The following is an 18524-nucleotide window of genomic DNA, read 5'->3' as shown; positions in this document are numbered from 1 at the left end:
AGATCGGCAGGAGTGCTAGAGACTGCTGATGGCTGCATCTGAATGGAATGGAGCTGAGCGATGACACCATGTGAATTCTTCTTAAGAAGTTTTTCCATACGGTGTGAACTGATGATGCTGAGAGACCCTGGTTGTAAGCCTTTCAAAGTGTGTTGGTGCCCCTCGGCTGAAAACAGCATCCAAAGTTCAGCAAAATCCCAAAGAATGGGGCCAAGAGTGCGTAACCATTGGGCACCCAAAACCACATCACAGCCACCTAAGGGTAAGGCAAACATGTCAGAGCGCATGTTATAATCTCCAATAGAGAGACGCACATTGCGACATTTCCCTTTACAAGGTAAAGTGCCCCCATTGGCAATCATGACTTCAAAGCTAGAGCAGGGATGGATAAAGCAATCAGCCTGTTTGGCTATTCGTGGATCAATGAAGTTATGAGTGCTACCAGAATCAATGAGTATAGTAAGAGGGATCTTCTTGAAGAAACCCTGGACCTGCATGGTTTGTGGAGTAGTGACTCCTGCCAAAGCATGGACAGATATCTCTGGTGGAGCTTCTGGTGAAGGAGGTTCAGGCTGGTGAGGCTCAACCTCATCATCCACTGTTTCCTGAGCATCTACATATTCTTCCAGTTCCGGTGGAGAATCCACATCCAAGAGATAGAGCTTTTGCTGAACACATCTATGGCCCCGAGACCATTTCTCATCACAATTATAACAAAGCCCTTTGTCTCGCCTGACTCGCATCTCTGTTTCAGACAAGTGCTTGATCAGAGTAGTTCTGGGAGCTGGTATGACGGGAGGGTTGTGAGAACCTGTATTTCTGAATGGAACAAAATTAGATCTGGAGCGTTGTAGAGCACTAATCTTGTCTTCCGCTAACTTAGCCAACCCAAGGGCTTCCATCATTGTAGTAGGTCGAAACATTTTGACTTCTGAGCAAAGTGCATCCTTCAGACCACTGACAAAACAACTACGGAAGAATTCATCAGACAAGCCCTCTGTGTAATTAGCTAATTTTTCAAACTCTGTCTGGTATTCTCTTACAGTGCCTGTTTGACGCAGTTTAGTGAGTGCTCCTGTGAAATCATCAAAGGAACTAAGGCCAAAGCGCTCCAAAATGAGGGTGCACAATTCGCTCCACGTTGGGCCTACATTAGCCTTGATGTACCAACGGAACCATTGAAGAGCTTCATGTTCCAAATGAAAAGATGCAAGGGAGACTTTGTGGTTATCCAAAGTATTATGCAAGCTGAAATACTGCTCTGCCCTATAGATCCATCCAGTCGGATCAGAACCATCGAAGCGTGGAAAATCAAGCTTTGGTCCACGGAAATTGCCAGAAGAGGACCCAGTATCTCCTGAATGGTTTCGGCTCATGGCTGACTGCTGAAAGTTAAGACCCAGAATTTTGTCATCCAGATCTTGAAGTTTGGTTTTGAGGGATGCAATTTCCTCTTCCATGATTTTTGCTCCTGTACGCGTAACAACCATAAAACAAGGTTTTTTTTTTTTTTTTTTTTTTTTTTTTTTTTTTTTTTTAAATGGGTAGAAGATGAGAAACAAAAACTTTTTTAGTTACGGCAAACTTGGATTTGGGTAAAACTCATATAGGAAATGGGTGTTCGACGGGTGGTGGAAGACTATCTGGGGACAAGGGAAAAAGAAAAATGAGGGTTTCAAGGGTAGGGAGGCGAAATGAGGCGAACAGTCCAAGAGGGATAAAGGAGCAAAATGAGGAATTGAATCTTGTGGCTCAGTTTGGTGGCGATTGGATGAGAGGTGAAAAAGATAGGGCAAACCCTAAAATTAGATAAATGAGGGATTTAGGGCTTTGATATGTAAAATTTGGGGTTGGGTCGCCAAGGAAGGAAGTATGCGAAATGATATTGCAGACGTTCTGCGGAAGTATGAGCAGAAACAGAAAGCAAACAAGGAAGCTACGACTAAAAAACAGAAAAAATTTTACTCTTTTTTTTTTTTTTTTTTTTTTTTTTTGTGAACAGTCGACTTAGAAAAATTCACTCACAGACAGAACAACTGAAAAGAGTTATTGCAATAACAAGAGATATTAGAAGTGAGAGGAACCTGAAGGCCACGGCAGAAAAAAAATTTGATGTAATTTCCACCCAGCGAGCCCAAGAGAGTGCTCTGATACCAGATGTGAAGAACCTCCTTATAGCAATATCGTGAGAATGCTCGAAATAACAGAATACAAAGTGATAGCAGAACTCAGAATGAATCTACTGATCGCAGGCCACTTCGAGGGGGTAACCTCCTTTGAGCAAGCTCAATACAATAAATTCGTCCGTGCCCATCAAGGGCCTCAACCTATTCTTATATACTGGGTACGATCTAGAAAAGTAATACTACCTATGCATGTGGGATAATAAAATATACTCACGGGACGACTTACAAAGCATATGCGTCCAACAACACTACTCTAACAAAATAAACAGAAGGAACACACAGGTTCCTAACAGAAATTAGCCTAAGCAATTATGAATAATTATGAATGAATGGAAGTAGAAAATGCCAGAGCTTGGTCCATGACTCTTACTGCGTAACAGCTGCAGCAAGGGAAAAACCGGACATCTTTTGACCAGGAAAGAGGTTAGCGTGCTCTTTAGATTCCTTGCACGAGTGGGTCCATCTCCTAAAGACTTTTCTATACGGCTCTGAGATAAATTCTTCTCCTTACAAGTCGGTAGTGAAACCAGTGTCATTCATCCACTATACGAAAGCGTTTACTTACCTTCAATCATAATTTTCGCATCTGTCTGGTAATTATCTTTATCAAAAGTTTTAGCGTCTTCTTTCGTCATACGAAGATTTCCGCGATCAAGTTCCTCATAAAAAAGCCCTGTTTGCGTTGATCCATCTTTAGCTCGCTCTTTCTGTCGGAGCTCAATCTAAATCCATGGCATCTACTTCAGGTTTTCAAAATGGGCGTCAGCCCGTAAACGAGGATGCAGATTCTTCTCAAGCAGTTCCTGCAGCTGCATATGTTTCTGTTGCTTATTCAGTGGTAAGCCTCTTTTCATCCTGCTTTGCTTGGTTTTCTCGCTTCTTTTCTACGCGTTTAGATCAGTCCATTTCCATCGCACCTGCGTCGACCCCAGCTTATAGTCAATCACAGAATGAGCTTACAAATGCTTTGCAAGGCACGGTACCATATAATTGTACCTCTGCCATGAAAGATCTGCCCTATGATGTATACATTAATCATCACGGCCCCGATGTTAAAGACTCTATCGCAACCACTCTGTCTAATACCCTAAATGGCAAGGGATTAAGGGTTTTCCTTGATTCTGAAGAGCGTGAATTGGGGGGTTCCCTGCCTGAAGAAATAGAAGAAACAATCCGCAGTGCTTCGCTTCATGTAGCTATATTTTCCAAGAATTATGCCCAATCTCCTTGGTGTTTAGAAGAACTTGCATTTATGCTCAAAACTGGCTCCCAAATTGTACCTGTTTTCTACCGTATTTTACCTGAACATGTCCGATATGCTAAGGGAGAATTCGGTGATGCATTTCCCAAAGACAGATACACGCCAGAAAAGCTCAAGGAGTGGAAGGATGCACTTAACAGTGTTTCCTTTAATATCGGTCATATTGTCCAGACCGAGGGGTGAGTAACAAGTATCCTTACCCTTCTCTACCCAATTTTCTTCCGAATTCTTTCAGACATTAAATTTTCAGTTTTCTTTGTATATTGAAGTCAGTACTTGGTCTCATTGCCGTTATGTATGTCTAGAGATGAGGTGGAGCTGCTCAAGAAGATTGCCAATTCCGTTTCTAAAGTAATCAAAAAAATGCCACTTGAGGTTGCCCAACATCCAACCGGTCTGGATGAAGCTATAAAGGACTTTGAAATGAAACTTCAATCTGTGGAACACCCTGTGCATATTGTGGGATTATGGGGCATGGGTGGCTCTGGCAAGACCACTCTTGCTAAACATTTTTATAACAACAAAAATAAAACTATGGAAAGATCTAGTTTTCTATTAAATGTTAGAGTTGCTGCTAATCAAGTTAAATTAAATGCCAAGCAGAAAGAACTACTGGAGGACCTTGGTCTCAAGGATGTACGAGTGGACAGTATAGAAGCGGGGAAGGGTAAGATCGCTAGTCGATTGAGATCTGTTCGAGTATTGATAGTGCTGGATGATGTCGATGATGTGGAACAATTGGATGCACTGTTGCCTAACAAGGACGGTCTTGGAAGAGGTAGTTTGATTATTGTCACTACAAGGGAACTCGAAGTGCTTAAATCTTGGGGCATTTCCACAGTTTATAAAATGAAAACACTGGATCCACATCATGCTGAACAACTTTTTTGTTGGCATGCTTTTTCGCAACCCTGGCCCCTTCAAGGGTTCCAGTCTTTAGTCAAAGATTTTTTAGCTATTTGTGATGGATTGCCATTGTCTCTGACAGTTTTTGGGGCACAGTTATATGGCAACTCCAGAAAAGATTTTTGGAAGGAACAACTGGAGATCTCCAAAATACTGCCTGAAAACATCAAAGAAAGCTTAAAAGTAAGCTATGATACTTTAGATTATGAAGAGATGGAAATATTCTTAGACATTGCATGTTTTTTCGTTGGAGAGAACAAAAGCATGGTTCTTAATGTTTGGGATGGATTAGGATGGAATGGTCTACACAGTTGGGAAATACTTTTTAATAAATGTCTTGTTGAACTTGATGATGGTGGATGTATAAGAATGCATAATCAGTTGAGAGATTTGGGAAGAGAAATTGCAGCTCAACAACCACCATTTCGCATTTGGTCCCCATATCAAATTATTAAAGTTTATAATGAAGGGCAGGTGAAATCAATACTTTATTTGATTAATGAATGACATTTTTTTTTGCGTAATTATTTGTTTCTTGTGTCGATGAATTATAGATATTTTGATTAGGATTTGTTTTAATTTTAATTTTTGCATTGAAAAGAGCATTCGCATTCGAGGATTAGCGTCTCAAACAGCTGCATCCAGCGTTGGGTTTGAGGAGTTTCCACAATGCTCCACGGGCGGGAAGGTCGTAGTTAACACCAGCAAAGGACCTCGTTGGCTTACACCTTCTTCGCTTGGATTAAAAATTTTAGAGGTAAAAGGAAATTATTACAATGGTATAATTGGTGATTTAATGAAAGAGTTGTTATGGCTTCGGTGCATTGACAGCGGTCAGAGAAATCTTCTTTCATTTACTTCAATGGAAAATTTGAGGGTTTTAGAACTCCATGAAAGAGGTGATAGTCAACTAGAAGAACTATGGAAGACTGACCGTGATGTAAGCATCATCTTCCTAAACTGTCTGCTTATATTGCAATTTTTTAAATATTTGTATGTGTCTGTCCTTCTGATTCCCACTTTTCTGCAGGCTCCTGTGCAGTTAAGAGTGTTAGTTATTTCTGGCTGTCATAGGTTCCAAAGGTTTCCAAGCTCAATAGGTTGTCTGAGTCATTTGAAAAAAGTAGCGGTTAGTAATGCAAGTTCTCTCAAGGATCTGCCAATCGAATTTTGCCTTCTACGATCGCTGGAGCACCTGGAAATAATTTATTGTGTCGAGCTATCATCGCTCCCCAGCAATTTCGGCAATTTGAGAAACCTGAGGCATCTAAGTTTTGAAGGCTGTGACAAATTGAAATCGTTGCCTGACTCTTTTAAGGAGTTGATATTCCTGCAAGGGTTGAACCTAAACGAGTGTAAAAACCTCACCTTAGGGTCAAATATTCTAGAAGAAATAACAAAACTTGAGTATGTAAACCTTTCTGGGTGCCAGCAATTGGAAGTGTTGCCTTGTGACATAACAAATCAGGAATCGTTGAGGGAGCTGGACTTACGTGGTTGCAAAAGGTTAAGAGAGGTACCAGTCAACATTGGGCAACTGAGCAAGTTGCGAGTGATGGAGATAGGGAGTGAGCGCTTGACAAGATTGCCCAACTCGCTCGGAGATTTGACATCTTTGACTAATCTTCGGATTGAATCCTGTTCCAAGCTGAAGAGTTTGCCCGATTCTCTGGGTCATCTTAATCTATTAGAGCATTTCTCCCTAGCCTTTTCAGGAGTGAAATCATTACCAAAAACAGTTAGGCAACTGAATAATCTTCAGACATTGGCTATTGACAAGTGCCCAACGAGTCAATTGAATCTCGGGTCAGCCTCGTTTGTTTCATCCTTGTGCAACCTTAAATGGATGTCACTAACGACAATACAAGTACCCTACATTTCTATTCCTCCAGATTGTTGTCCTGTTCTTGAGACTTTGCGAATTAGAGATATTGACAATCTGAGGAGGATTGAAGTTATACCAACTACGGTCAAGGACTTAGATTTGCTGGGGTGTAAAAGTTTGAGGAACATCGGAGGCATAGTTGGTCTTGTAAATATTCAGAGGCTTAAAATAGAAAGATGCCCTAAGTTGGAGACGCTTCCTAGTTTAGGAAAATCAGTCTCTCTACAAGAATTTGTTCTCATAGGTTGCTACAGAGTTGAGAAAATACAAGGTCTGGAATATTGTAAAGCATTAGAGGACTTGAGAGCAGATACCAGGTGGGAGATGCAGGGTATCGGCAGTTTAGAAAGGCTGGAAAGATTGAGGACTGTAAGAGTCAGAGCAAACAGGAGATCAGGCGTGGAAGATTGCATTCAAAGCATTCAGGTAATGATTATTTTTAAGGAATTTAGAATCCCATTTATCTTTATCATTATGTAATGTGGCTAATGTTGGTATGCAAAGGATTTGCAGAAATGGCCTAGAGAATTATGGGTATGTACGCGAGCAGTCGGTGATGCTGCCTCGCTTATAAGCTCCTTCGACTTTCCAACACTCTCTCTTGTTGACTCCTTCGCTAACCTGAAAATTTCCTCCAAACCAAAACTGGTGCGGATGCCATCGGTCATTGTTGAAGCCGTAATGGTCTGTTTTTCTATAAATTGCGCTACTCCACGTATGCAATTGCGAATATCTTCAATAAATGATGAAGCATTTTCAACCGAGGTGGAGGTGGGTACATGGTTTTTGACAGGTCTCTTCACACAATGTTCGATACCTGACGTAGCAGAGGAGTATATGATAGAGGGAGATTCAGGAGAAGGTGAAGTGCAGAAAGGTTTGCTTGTAATTGGAGAAGAGCAGAGACTTGTGGAGTCTTTTTGCAGTTTATGGGCGCTTTTAGCAAACTGATATATCTGAGAAGCAAACTCAATTGATTTTATTCATCATTCCTATTCGTCTTTTGTAATTTACTTAAAAATTGTTGTATGACTTCCACCCTTATGAGTGTGACCATTACAGTGTGATGAAGTCAACCACAAAGAGCGTTGGAGAGTTTTGTATAATAGAAGTCTTAGACATTTTTTGTTTCATGGAACAAGAAAATATTCACATTATAAACTTGTCCTTTTTTTTTTTGGTTTGTTAATATGGATGATTTCAATATAAGAGCACCTCATGGAAGTGTCTGAACAATTCAACATAGCAGCACAGTCAGATTAGACTACAGATTTGTTAATCTGGATTGATTTCAATTTAAGAGCACTTCATGGAAGTGTCTTATTCAGATAGTACTAACATCAAAGATGGATTGGTTTTAAAGTAACCATTTGTTTGCTAAATTATTTTAACACTAAATAGGAAGTTCTTGCTTTAAATTCTAATTAGCTTCTATAAAATTCAAGATGATATCAAAGTCGAGGTAGGCTACAATGCTTAAAATGTAGCCTAAACATTTTATCAGAGGAATAATAATAGTTCAGAAATAGAGCACTCTTTTAAACATTCTACAAGATGAGTACTAATAGTTTAGAAATAGATTACTTTTGTACAATAAATGAAAAATCCTGAATTTGAATCATATTTAACTTTTTATGAATAAAATTTCTAACTATTTAAAATTTTTTTTTTTCAACAAATGCAATGTAAAAAAATTACAATCAGATGATTTTAAAGATTGACAAAAATATTTTATCTTACAAATCTAAAACTACAATCTATTTGTTAAGGGTGAAATGTTTATTTAAGTATTTTGTTTGGTATGAAAGTTTATTTTGAAAGGTGGTGTTTTGAAATTTTATGATGGAAAGTTAATTTTTTGTGCTTGGAAATCGTATGGAACTTGGAAAATATTAATTGAGTTCAAAGTTAAGTTCTAATACAAGCGTTTGATATGAAGATGCTATTTGAAGTACAAGGAAAAACTATTATTTCCTAAATGGACAAAAAATTTTGAAGTTATTTGTTTTTGTATTGACTTAATAATGTTGGGGTAATTCTTTAAGTAGGTATTTGTTATTTAAATCAATTGATCTCTATGGATTGACTATATGCTAAGATACTTTGAATTCATAATACTTATTAAGATTAAGGACACCTATTACTAGTGAAAATTCTTCCATTGTTGAATTGCACTAATTGGATCTAACTCGATAATTAGTGAGTTGAATTTATTTTAGGAATTACGCTACTATTACTATTATTGTATTGGACTTACTTGTAGTCAAAGAAGGATTGCATTAAAATTTGTAGTTTATGTTTTACTTACTGAGAATTATTGAGCTTAAGAATCTTGGTAACTTTCACCTTGCTATGACATTTGACAATTTCTTTAGAAAATATTTAGATAAATCTAATAATTCTTAAAATAAGAATTTTTATACTTGTATAAAATTGGAGAAGTAAATTTGTAAAATCCAGGGGCAAGAAACCAAAATGTGTGTACCATAACATCAAGGGTCCACATGGGTTTCCATGTCAACCCCAAAACTAGAATTTGTTCACCACCCAAACTATCCTCGATTGCAACTTGAAATCAAAATTTGAGCTCATTTGGAAATGTTGTCATCTGTTCAAACATGGTTGATCAATAGAAAGAAAAACTTGACATTTTGATGTGCTAACTAAGACATGCGTGGTGACTAAGTCAAACATAGGGGTTTTTCCTTTGATATAGACAAGGAAAACCACTTATGCCACCCTATCCACTACCTTGGCCACCAATCCTTTGTATTTTCACCTAGGTTACATCATGCAATTCATCAAGGAATGACATTTATCATCACAAACTATTCAATATGTCTTCTTCTACATTGTTAAAAATACCTAACATTCCTTTCATTCATTCTAACTCTAGATTTTTTCATCAATTTGGAGTTGAAACATGCTATGTAAAGCTCCTTGTAAACATGAAATGCTATAGTTATCTACTCCCCCATGGACTACTTTCTACTTTGAGTTTGCAAGTAGTTCCTTGTTTTGCTTTATTTTATTCTACTTGTTGGTTTCATATTTTTCTCATGTTCATGCTTCATTGTTGAAGGTTTTGTAGACAAACCTAAATCTTTTTATGAAATAGTCTAGATTTTGAGGTGAAGGAGATAGATGATGGGGAGAAGCTTTGGGAGGAGACAAGGGAGCATGTTTACTATTTAGTCTTTGATGGAGATGAGCATATCGCTCCTCACTAAAAATACCTCTCACCACAAGGTTCAATTAAATATATGTTGTTTTTTCTTCTTTGCTTGTTTCACTAACATAAACCTCAACTACCATTTTTTGCATGTCTTCAATTACAAATAAATCTTGTCTATTTATTTATGTTTCTGAATGTATTTTATTATGTTCATAACATTATTAATCTCAAGGGGATTATACTCTTGTGCTATAGTGTCTTCAAATATTCACAATGAAGGAAATTTAGATTTTTTGTTATTGTCAAGCATCTTTTTCATATTCTCCATCCTACAATACATATATGTGTCTTTCTATTCATATTTTACTAGTGTTATTGGTTTTCATTACAAAAATAATGTTGTTTAATTAATAATATTCTTGCTTTATAGGTTGACACTGAATATAAATAGGTTACAAAATTTTTTGGGTTTAAGGGTCTAATAAGCTATTTGCAACATGGTTCAATGAGGACTGTTAATATGTTGTAGTTATTTTTTATTTCATCTATTATAGGGTTCCATTTGTGTTGTTTCTAGTTCCATATGAACATATCTGTCTTAGGTACTAACTAATTTATACATCATATTATTGATGCAAAAGAATATTGTGGGTAAGGGAAATCTTGCATCACGCAAAAATATTTATGTTTTGTCTTTTTTAGTAAGGGATATCTCAATGCAGAGCTTATATTTTTGGAAGCTAAGATTTTTCACTAAGTTGGTCAATTGAGCTTAGAAAGTTTAGGATTCTTATCTTGTGGTTTAGTTGGATATAAAAGTCTATTAGCAAAGTTTCATTGCAAGATCAAGTCTATGTTTTCAGATATTGAAGATTTTCACTATTGGCACTGAGGTATGAAAAATTTGAACTCAATATTGAAGGCTTTAAAGGCTCTAAAAATGCTTCAAACCTTTGTTGACTGAATCTTGCACAAAACAAGAATTTTAGAGAACTTTGTGGCATTTCTAAAAATGGTGTTGTAATAACCAATTGGAGAAACTGGTGATGAGTTATGGTCTCCAAAAGTTACACTATCTAAAATTAAAGAAACAAATTTTTTTGAAAATTTTATTTTGAGTTCTACAATTGTTTGGGACCTACTATAATGTAATTAAATATAAATAATAATATCTTAGATTTGGTCAGCCTCAAAGCTTAGAGTTAAAATTTCTAGAAGCTTCTTAGGCAGTGGAGGATTGTCTATATAATGAAGACCCATAGGGTTGTCTAGGATAGTTATAGGTATCTATATGATGGCTCTAGCTTATAGAATGTTATAAGGAAAATGCCCATGTGGCTATGCATGTCATATTTTTAAATGTTCTAATTTTATCATTTTGGGGATATAAGAAGTCAATTTCCTATTCTTGCAAATTTTTATTTCTCTATTGTGTTAAAATGTAAGTTGATGTTGAGAAGGGGAATAGTTTGCATCAATTGTAGACCATAATCATTTAAGATACTTATGGAATAAGGGTCACTACTAAAATAAATAAATAAATAACAAGGTAGAATGGTGGGTGACCCAAACAATAGGGATTTGCATTAGAGATAAATTTCACAATCAACAACACATTAATAGCAGAAAAATAACAAAAAAACCAACTATAAATCTTGACCAAAATAGGCACAATCATGGTCAGCATTTACCTATCCAAAAAAAATTCAAGATCCATGTAGGAAAGACATGCTAAATTATCTACCTCTATCAATGAAATAAAAAACTCATCTAACAGAATTAAAGTTTATAATAAAAAATATTATGCTAAGATTAACAATAGAAGTACATCCATTAAACTTAACCATAGTATGCAATCTAATATTAAAGCTATAGAAACCAAAATATTCATAAGTTTTTGCCACCGCATAGGGCACATCCATATAAAAATATAGAGTGTTTTAGAACTACTATTAAAAAAACTTGTAACTATGCTACTAATAGAGCAGACTCAATACGCATAGCAAAAATAGAAAAGGAGAACCCACATAATCATGTTTTCTGCACTTAAGATACAACACCATGACCATCCAATACTTAAAGAGTTCTTCTATAGCCTCACCTCCTTGACCATGGTTAGCATCTTTCTCCTATTGTAGGAGGTAGAGTATAGTAGTTGAAGAGTGCATCACTATAGTTGCAAAATGGTAACCTATAGAAATGTTTTTCCATCACCTATAGATCTTCTCTTAGCATATTGAGGTTCTTTGCATTATACATGCAACATTCACAACAAATTTTTATTGTTTTCTTTGACCTAGATGTCATAATCTCTATACTTGCAATATAATTTTTAACTTTACCCTAAGGATAAAGAGGAGGGTAAGGGACCTTGGGGGGAGAAAAATTTTCTTACTCTTGTATTCATTAATATTCATAGTTTCTATTATTTTGTCCATTTTAAGAGATATGGATATTACTAATGTTGCCACACATTCCTATCTCAGACCTAGTTTCTCTCTTAGATTTTGCAGTTTCATTTCCCACAACACATTTATCCCTTACCACCATTTATTTCATCCTAGGTTTGTTAGCTACCTTAGAGGATTGGAAGGTGTTTCCTCTTCAACCTAGTAGTCAACTAAGTAGACCTATAGTTCAAACTTGGGTGTTTTGGTAGCTTTGTCACTATTCACCATTTTCTAACTTAACCTTCTTCCCAATCTCCCATTAGGAGACAAAAATAGGGGAATCCACATGGGAAATTTTTTTTAGTCTCTTGAGGCCTTTCTTCCCCTTAGGGTGTAAATGATAGGAGGTTTTGGGAGAGGGGGGAGTAGTAGGGATAGTAACAATACAAGGATAGTGTAGGGATAAATGGAAATAATAAAAACCTAAACATTAAAAGTTGTTGTAAGATCACCTCCTTCTTTCCCAGTCTCCTACATTTTCTAACATCCTTAACTATGGCTTCCAATGAAGGTAGCATTATGCCTTGCATACATGTTCCTACATCTTGTGAGAAAAGTATTGGGTCCCCTCATTTTCCTTTTGTACTATCTTATTTGAGACAAGTCTTTTATGATTTTGTTTCATTTTTTTATTTTTTGGCCCCTACATTGCCATCTAGGTTGTCAGCCCCTCTTTTGTGGTAGAATGAAGGATCCCCAACCTCACACCAGAGGTCCACAATTGATGAGAAAGCTAGTTTCTGGACTTGTCAAGAACCCTTTCTCTCATTTCTTTCATGGAGGAAAAAGGATTTTACAGTCTTAGGTTGAACACATGGAAATGATTATTAAAAAGGAAAAATTACAATTAATGCGCCCTTTAATCACCATGATTGATAGGTTATTTAATGCCTAAAGGGGTTAGTTTTCACTTTTTTTCAATAATCACAATTGTGCTATGCAAGTAGAAGTTTTCTTTTAAGGTTGTCATCTTTTTGATGTGCGATCATTTCTTAATTCTACAAGTGCTTTTGTGGGTCAAGCTAGTTTTGATTCATGTTCAGAAAATGATGGGTCCTATCGCCACAGTGTCTCAACAAGTTAGTGTTTGGTCTTCTCTTTTATTTCTTCTTCATTGTTTGTGTTTTTATTTTGATTTTCTTCTTCTATCCTTTTCTTTTCTTCATCCCTTTGGTGCCCTAGTTTTCTTTGTTCATTTCACCTTTTTGGGCATTTTTTTGTTGGTTGTTATTTGTCTTTTCTTTTTTTGGGTCCATTTATGTTGTTTATTCATTGTGGGATAAATATTTTTCAGTTCCACCCTCATCATGTACAAGGCAAGTTTCCACTTCTTTCACATAATACTCTTGGCACCCCAATTTGTTGTCACTTATTGTGGCTTAAATTCATAGTATAGGATGCACTCCACCATAGGAAGTCTTTCTTGGTTTTATTAGTTTTTTTTTAGGTTTTTTTTTTTTTTTTTCAATGGTACAATTTTGTTTCTTTCAATTTTCCTAGGTGTTGGCCCTAGTAATAGGATGGTTTGGATGTTGGGTTCCCTCTAATGTCCATTTTTGTCCTTGGTTTTGTGTGGGGTTGGATCTCATAGGTCAACTTGGTCTCTTTGGCTTAGCTAGAAGATTGAAGACATACCTTGATGGGTTCCTAGTTAGTGGCTTTTGTCTCCAAAATTTAGAAGTGTGGGATGTGTTGTCACTATTAAAATCACTCGTGTAATATCAATTCTAGTGATTTATCAGTGGTTTATTTTTGTTGCATTGGTTGTCTTGGGTGATTGTAAGAGGTGGTTCTTGTGTGTATAAAAGCTATCACATTTCTATAGACCATTATCCTTCAAAGAACTCATGATGAAGATCATCTCAAGAGGGGGGTCCTATAGCTTCCTATCTATGATGAACAAGAGTATGATGATGTATGGTGGCTCTCAAATAAATCTAGTTAAGAAACCCTTCCAAGGTTCACCATAGAAAAAAAGATTCAAAAGAGTAGAGGCAAATGTGTCAATATCCAAGAATCACAAGCATGGAATGCAAATACAAGTAAGCTAAGTGAAATGACAAATCTAAGATAATGAGAATGAGATAGTTAAAAAAACCATATTTAGTCAATGTTGGCTAAGCTAATGCACGAAGGAAATCTGAGCTAAGAATGAAAGCAAGTTAAATTGTACGTAAAGAAAAGAGAGTGCAAATATGCTCAAGAGTATGTGCAATAAAAATGGTAGCATAATATTAGAGTGAAAGAATGAGGTATTAGAGAGTGAGGGAAGAGCCTCCTTTTAAAAAGATATGGATGGTAAGGATTAAGAGGCAAAATCCAATTGTAAAGAATCAATCTCAAGTTGACTTTGTGCACAAGAATCTCCAAGAGGCAAAATCAATGGTAGTGTTTAAGAGGCAAAAGATTTGTGGAGGAGAATAAGATGTGAAATATTTTTGGAGGAGAATAAGATGCAAAAGAGAGATTCCATTGTCTTGGAAAGTGTTCTTTCAAGTGTAGACAAAAATGCATTTTATTTTATTTTTTAGATTAGGAAAATCATTTTCCATGTGCACACATAGGATAAAGGTGTTTTATTTAATTAAAAGGGGATAATTTCTTCTAATTAAATAAATACTTAGGATAAGGTGGTCAAACCGTAGGTTATAATCAAATACATACTTTTTTGATGATTTGATAAAAAATAAGTGATTGGTAAATATGCATAAATTGCTAGAAAGGGAGCTTATGTTCTAGATGATCATTTTTGGGTGATTACAATTGTTACCTCTTATCATTCTTCAAAATGCATCATGTGTCCTCATGCTAAGTGTCGTGTGTCATTTACAATAAATTGGCTAGTATTTTGAATTCAAATAGTTGTCACATCCAAAGTATTTATTGATCCCAAATGTTGAGTAATAGTCTTGTCAATGGTATAAGGACAACTCAATGTTGTAAGCCACATTGCCAGAGTCTTTGTCCAGGTAACACAATTTGGAATTCTAGTGAAGAGTAAGTAATGAAAATATTGCAAGTTTAAAACTATCTATTTTATGCGCATAAGTTCTAACATTGCAGGTCCTTAGGGTTTGGAGATCTTGTTTCCCATGTTTGGTGATATGTAGCTTTTTGTGATTCTAATTTATGGTTCCCAAATACAATATTTTGTCTTGTATCAAAAGTTACTTTACTTGTTTTTGGCTACTGATTTTTATGTCCTCTCCCATATGCCATATTCATCTTCTAGAAAGGACAAGAGAACATAAAGTTCTGGGAAACATGAATCTTAAGCATGTTAAAGTTAATGTATTTTAAAAGAGTCATGATATCAATGCATGTCTCGTCCTTAAAGGTGCTAATGGATACTAGTTTTAGAAGATCAAGAAAGATGCTTGGGTATCAAGGTAGAACAAGAACTAGTGTAAATTTTAGAAGATGTTTCTTGCCATGTAAAATAGGCATCTTTGAGAAAAGATTTAAAGACAATTATCCAAGGGTTCTAGGTCAGCTAGGTCCTGAGATCCTAATCATGGAAGGACTAGTTTCCAACACAAGACAAGAAGTGTCCAAGAAAGATAAGCTAAGAAAGTAGTTAGCTAATAGATAGAAGGGTTTTCACATGTTTAGAACCTCATTAAAAAGTGTTTGAAACATATATCTTCTAGGAACAATGAGGTTTCCCCTTCTATGACTGACGCACCTTGTATCATGACATAGAATGATGTACAATGAGGACCCCACTACGTGAAAGTTTTCCAGCAATAACATATTCTCTTGGTTTAATTTACTACCTACTCATAAGGAGCTTCACTTGCTTTTTTAGGCATCATAACTCTACAAGGTGAAATTCTGGATTTAGGATTCCTTCTTTCGCATTACCCTATCGGGTGAGCTTGCATTCTATGGTAGTCAATGCTCAAGGTCCCAAACATGGATGTCTTCAAAATCAAGTCCTTCTACAACATAGTCAAATGTATTGGGATTACTTCCGGAGCCAATCATCTATCACATTTATTGGCTAACAGACTTATTAATGCTTAAAGTGGGTAGAAATTGATGCAAATTTCCACACATAACTAACGCATTTAATATTGCGAGAGAATTGAAGTGCTCTCATCAATTAGTGGGTGTCTCAAGGAGATAATTTACAAATATTTGACAACAAAAGCATGTAAAAATAATTGCTTAGATAAGATTTCCCTCAAAAATTCCACTTTTTCCCTTTTTCGCTTCTTTCTAGTTCCCTTTTATGGTTGTGATGTGAACTTATTTTATTTTGTAGATCTTCCTACATGAAGATAGCAGTAGATAGTGTTAATTAAGGTAATAGGTGAGTTATTAGGGTTAGAAGTTTTTTTTCTTCCTAAAGTGTATATACCTATCTATAAATAAGAGAAAGACCAATTGCTCTAGGGTTAGAAAATTTGATGATTTTATCATACTTACTACCATAACTCCTTACTTCATGAATGAAAGAAATATCATCTTTATTTGGAAATCTTTGTTTCACCTAGTGCTTGTTGGTATTTATAATCTATGTTTTGAATAAAGGGGTCTTGGAGTGCTTGCTATGGGATTTATTTACCTTTAACAAGAATGAGATATTTTTATTTTGTCACTATTATCTTCATTGGTATGGACATGTTGACCCTAAAGGAGATCTTAGTATTGGTAGTAGTGCAAAACACTTAGTCATTTACTAGGCAGATTTGGTTGGTTAACACTATGGCCAAGCCACTCTATATAGGTTGATTTATATAAAGAAGGAGTGTACACATTTAGTAGTTATCAAGTAGTAGTGACTGTCGAGTAAAGTTATAGTCACCGAGTATTTCAATGGTTGTTAAGTTATCGAGGAGGCAACATATGAGTCAAGTAACATAGTGGAAGTTGAATATTCTAGAGACCAAGTTATTCAGTTGAAGCCAAGTACAATATGAATTGAGGGAAAACATAAAGAACAAGCATGATCAAGCATCAGAAAGGTATATGTGCTGAGTAATACAATTTTTGTACATATGTTTGGAATGACACAAAATCTTATGTAAACCATTTTTACCAAGCTATAAATGTGTTCTTATGATTGAGGAGTTAATGAAGGAGGTAATTATGCCTATAGTTATGTATCATTAATCCTTATGTAATGAAAAAATCAAAAAATTGGATCGACAAAGTAACAAAAAGGATGAATCTAGATCGTAGATTTGGATCTAGAAACTTTTGAGATGGTTATTTAAGCATAGTTTGAAGATAGAAATTATTGTTGAGAGTTGAAGGATCACATGTGTGCAAAGATGAAGGTGAATTGATAAGTTGTGAAGTAAGGTGACTGAGTAGTGTAGAGAGAAGATATTGGAAATAAATCATAGACAGGTGATTAGAGTTTGGAAATAGGAGATCTGTATCAACATTCAAGAGAAAATTGAAGGATCAAGATACATTTACATTATAAAAGTGTATTAGGATAAATCTCTTAACAAAGTGGTCATAACATGCCTACATAAATCTATTAAAAGAGTGCTCAATGAATTATGATTTTTAAATCATGTAATCAAGGTAGAATTAATGGTGTTGTAAGCCCTTAGCAAAGCAGACCCCTCATAGAGTAGATTATCAAAAGTGATCATATTTATAGCCCTAACAAAAACTTTATTACTATAGCGGTGAAATCTTTTTGGGTGTCATCCCCACCATAGTTTTACCTTCACCTTGGAGAGTTTCTACATTACAGAATCTTTGTGTCATGTGTTCATTATGTGTTTATGCATTTATTCATGTAATTTGATCTTACATCTGATATTACATTGTAGTGCATTATTTATTTCATTCAAGATTAAGATTAAAGAGTTTTATTGTGAAAATATTAAGTATGGGTTATGTTTGATGCAGTAAAAGTTTTGAAGCTCCTGATAAAAACCCCAATCACAAGATAAATTACAAAGTGCATGCCTCTATTTGGTATCATTATGCATAATATTTAGCACCCTATTTTAGTCTTTGATAAAATCTTAAGACTCTAAAATCCAAGGTATCTAGAATTGGGCCTAAACTATAGATCCATGTTATGTGTGGATAAAAAGGGGAAAAGAGGTGAAAACTAAAATCAGAAAAATAAGAAAATAATTTGTAACATTTTTCTTTAGTTCACCAGATGAAGAGAAATGAGGTGTTCAAAGCTAGTTACCACTTTGAGCACTAGTCTCCTTGCAAAATATTTAGTAAGGAAAACTCACATGTCATGTCAATGGCAGTCTCTAGAATAAAATCAGGCTACTTGAGGGTTTCCTTTGCCTCTAATTACACTAAGAACAAAAATGCATGAGCAACTCTGCCACCTTCTAGGTCTGCCCCTAATTATAGGTTCAATGAAAATGCTTTTGTCTTGTTCTAATTTAAGACACTAATAATAGTTTTTAATTTTTTAATTATAATTAATGTATAAACTTAAATATTTTTTAAAAAAATTTAATTTTGTCTTTAATAAATGTCTTAAAGTAGTACTTTATATAGTAGTGTCTTATTTCTACAATTCCCTGTGTAAAATGTTTTGAGATCTTAACTTGACTGTAATATTATATTCTGTTTTCAATAGATCACCTAAGATGCAAATCTACTCTAAACTTTCCATTAATTCTTGTAATACTCTCACCACTAACTCCTTTAAGACCAATCCATC

At 35.4% G+C, this 18524-nt stretch overlaps 1 protein-coding gene across 2 annotated transcripts; it reads left to right on the top strand.

The window, feature by feature from the left end:
- Positions 1-2773: 2773 nt before the first annotated feature.
- LOC149546260 (disease resistance protein ADR2-like) lies at positions 2774-7414 on the top strand. Of its 2 annotated transcripts, XM_089791114.1 has the most exons (5): positions 2774-3626; positions 3753-4827; positions 4955-5293; positions 5384-6664; positions 6752-7414. In XM_089791114.1, exons 1-5 carry the CDS (start codon positions 2917-2919, stop codon positions 7187-7189), a joined length of 3843 nt encoding a protein of 1280 aa, XP_089647240.1. In that variant the 5' UTR covers positions 2774-2916; the 3' UTR covers positions 7190-7414. The 2 variants fall into 2 exon arrangements, with proteins under 2 accessions (XP_089647240.1, XP_089647239.1); XM_089791113.1 differs by having other exon boundaries at positions 4955-6664.
- Positions 7415-18524: the final 11110 nt, after the last annotated feature.

This window comes from Cupressus sempervirens, chromosome 7 (assembly GCF_028749045.1).
Source record: "Cupressus sempervirens isolate cs-2001-9-10 chromosome 7, ASM2874904v1, whole genome shotgun sequence".
NCBI lineage: Eukaryota > Viridiplantae > Streptophyta > Pinopsida > Cupressales > Cupressaceae > Cupressus > Cupressus sempervirens.
Note: the sequence above shows the minus strand (reverse complement) of the source record. Positions and strands in the feature narration are given on the sequence as shown.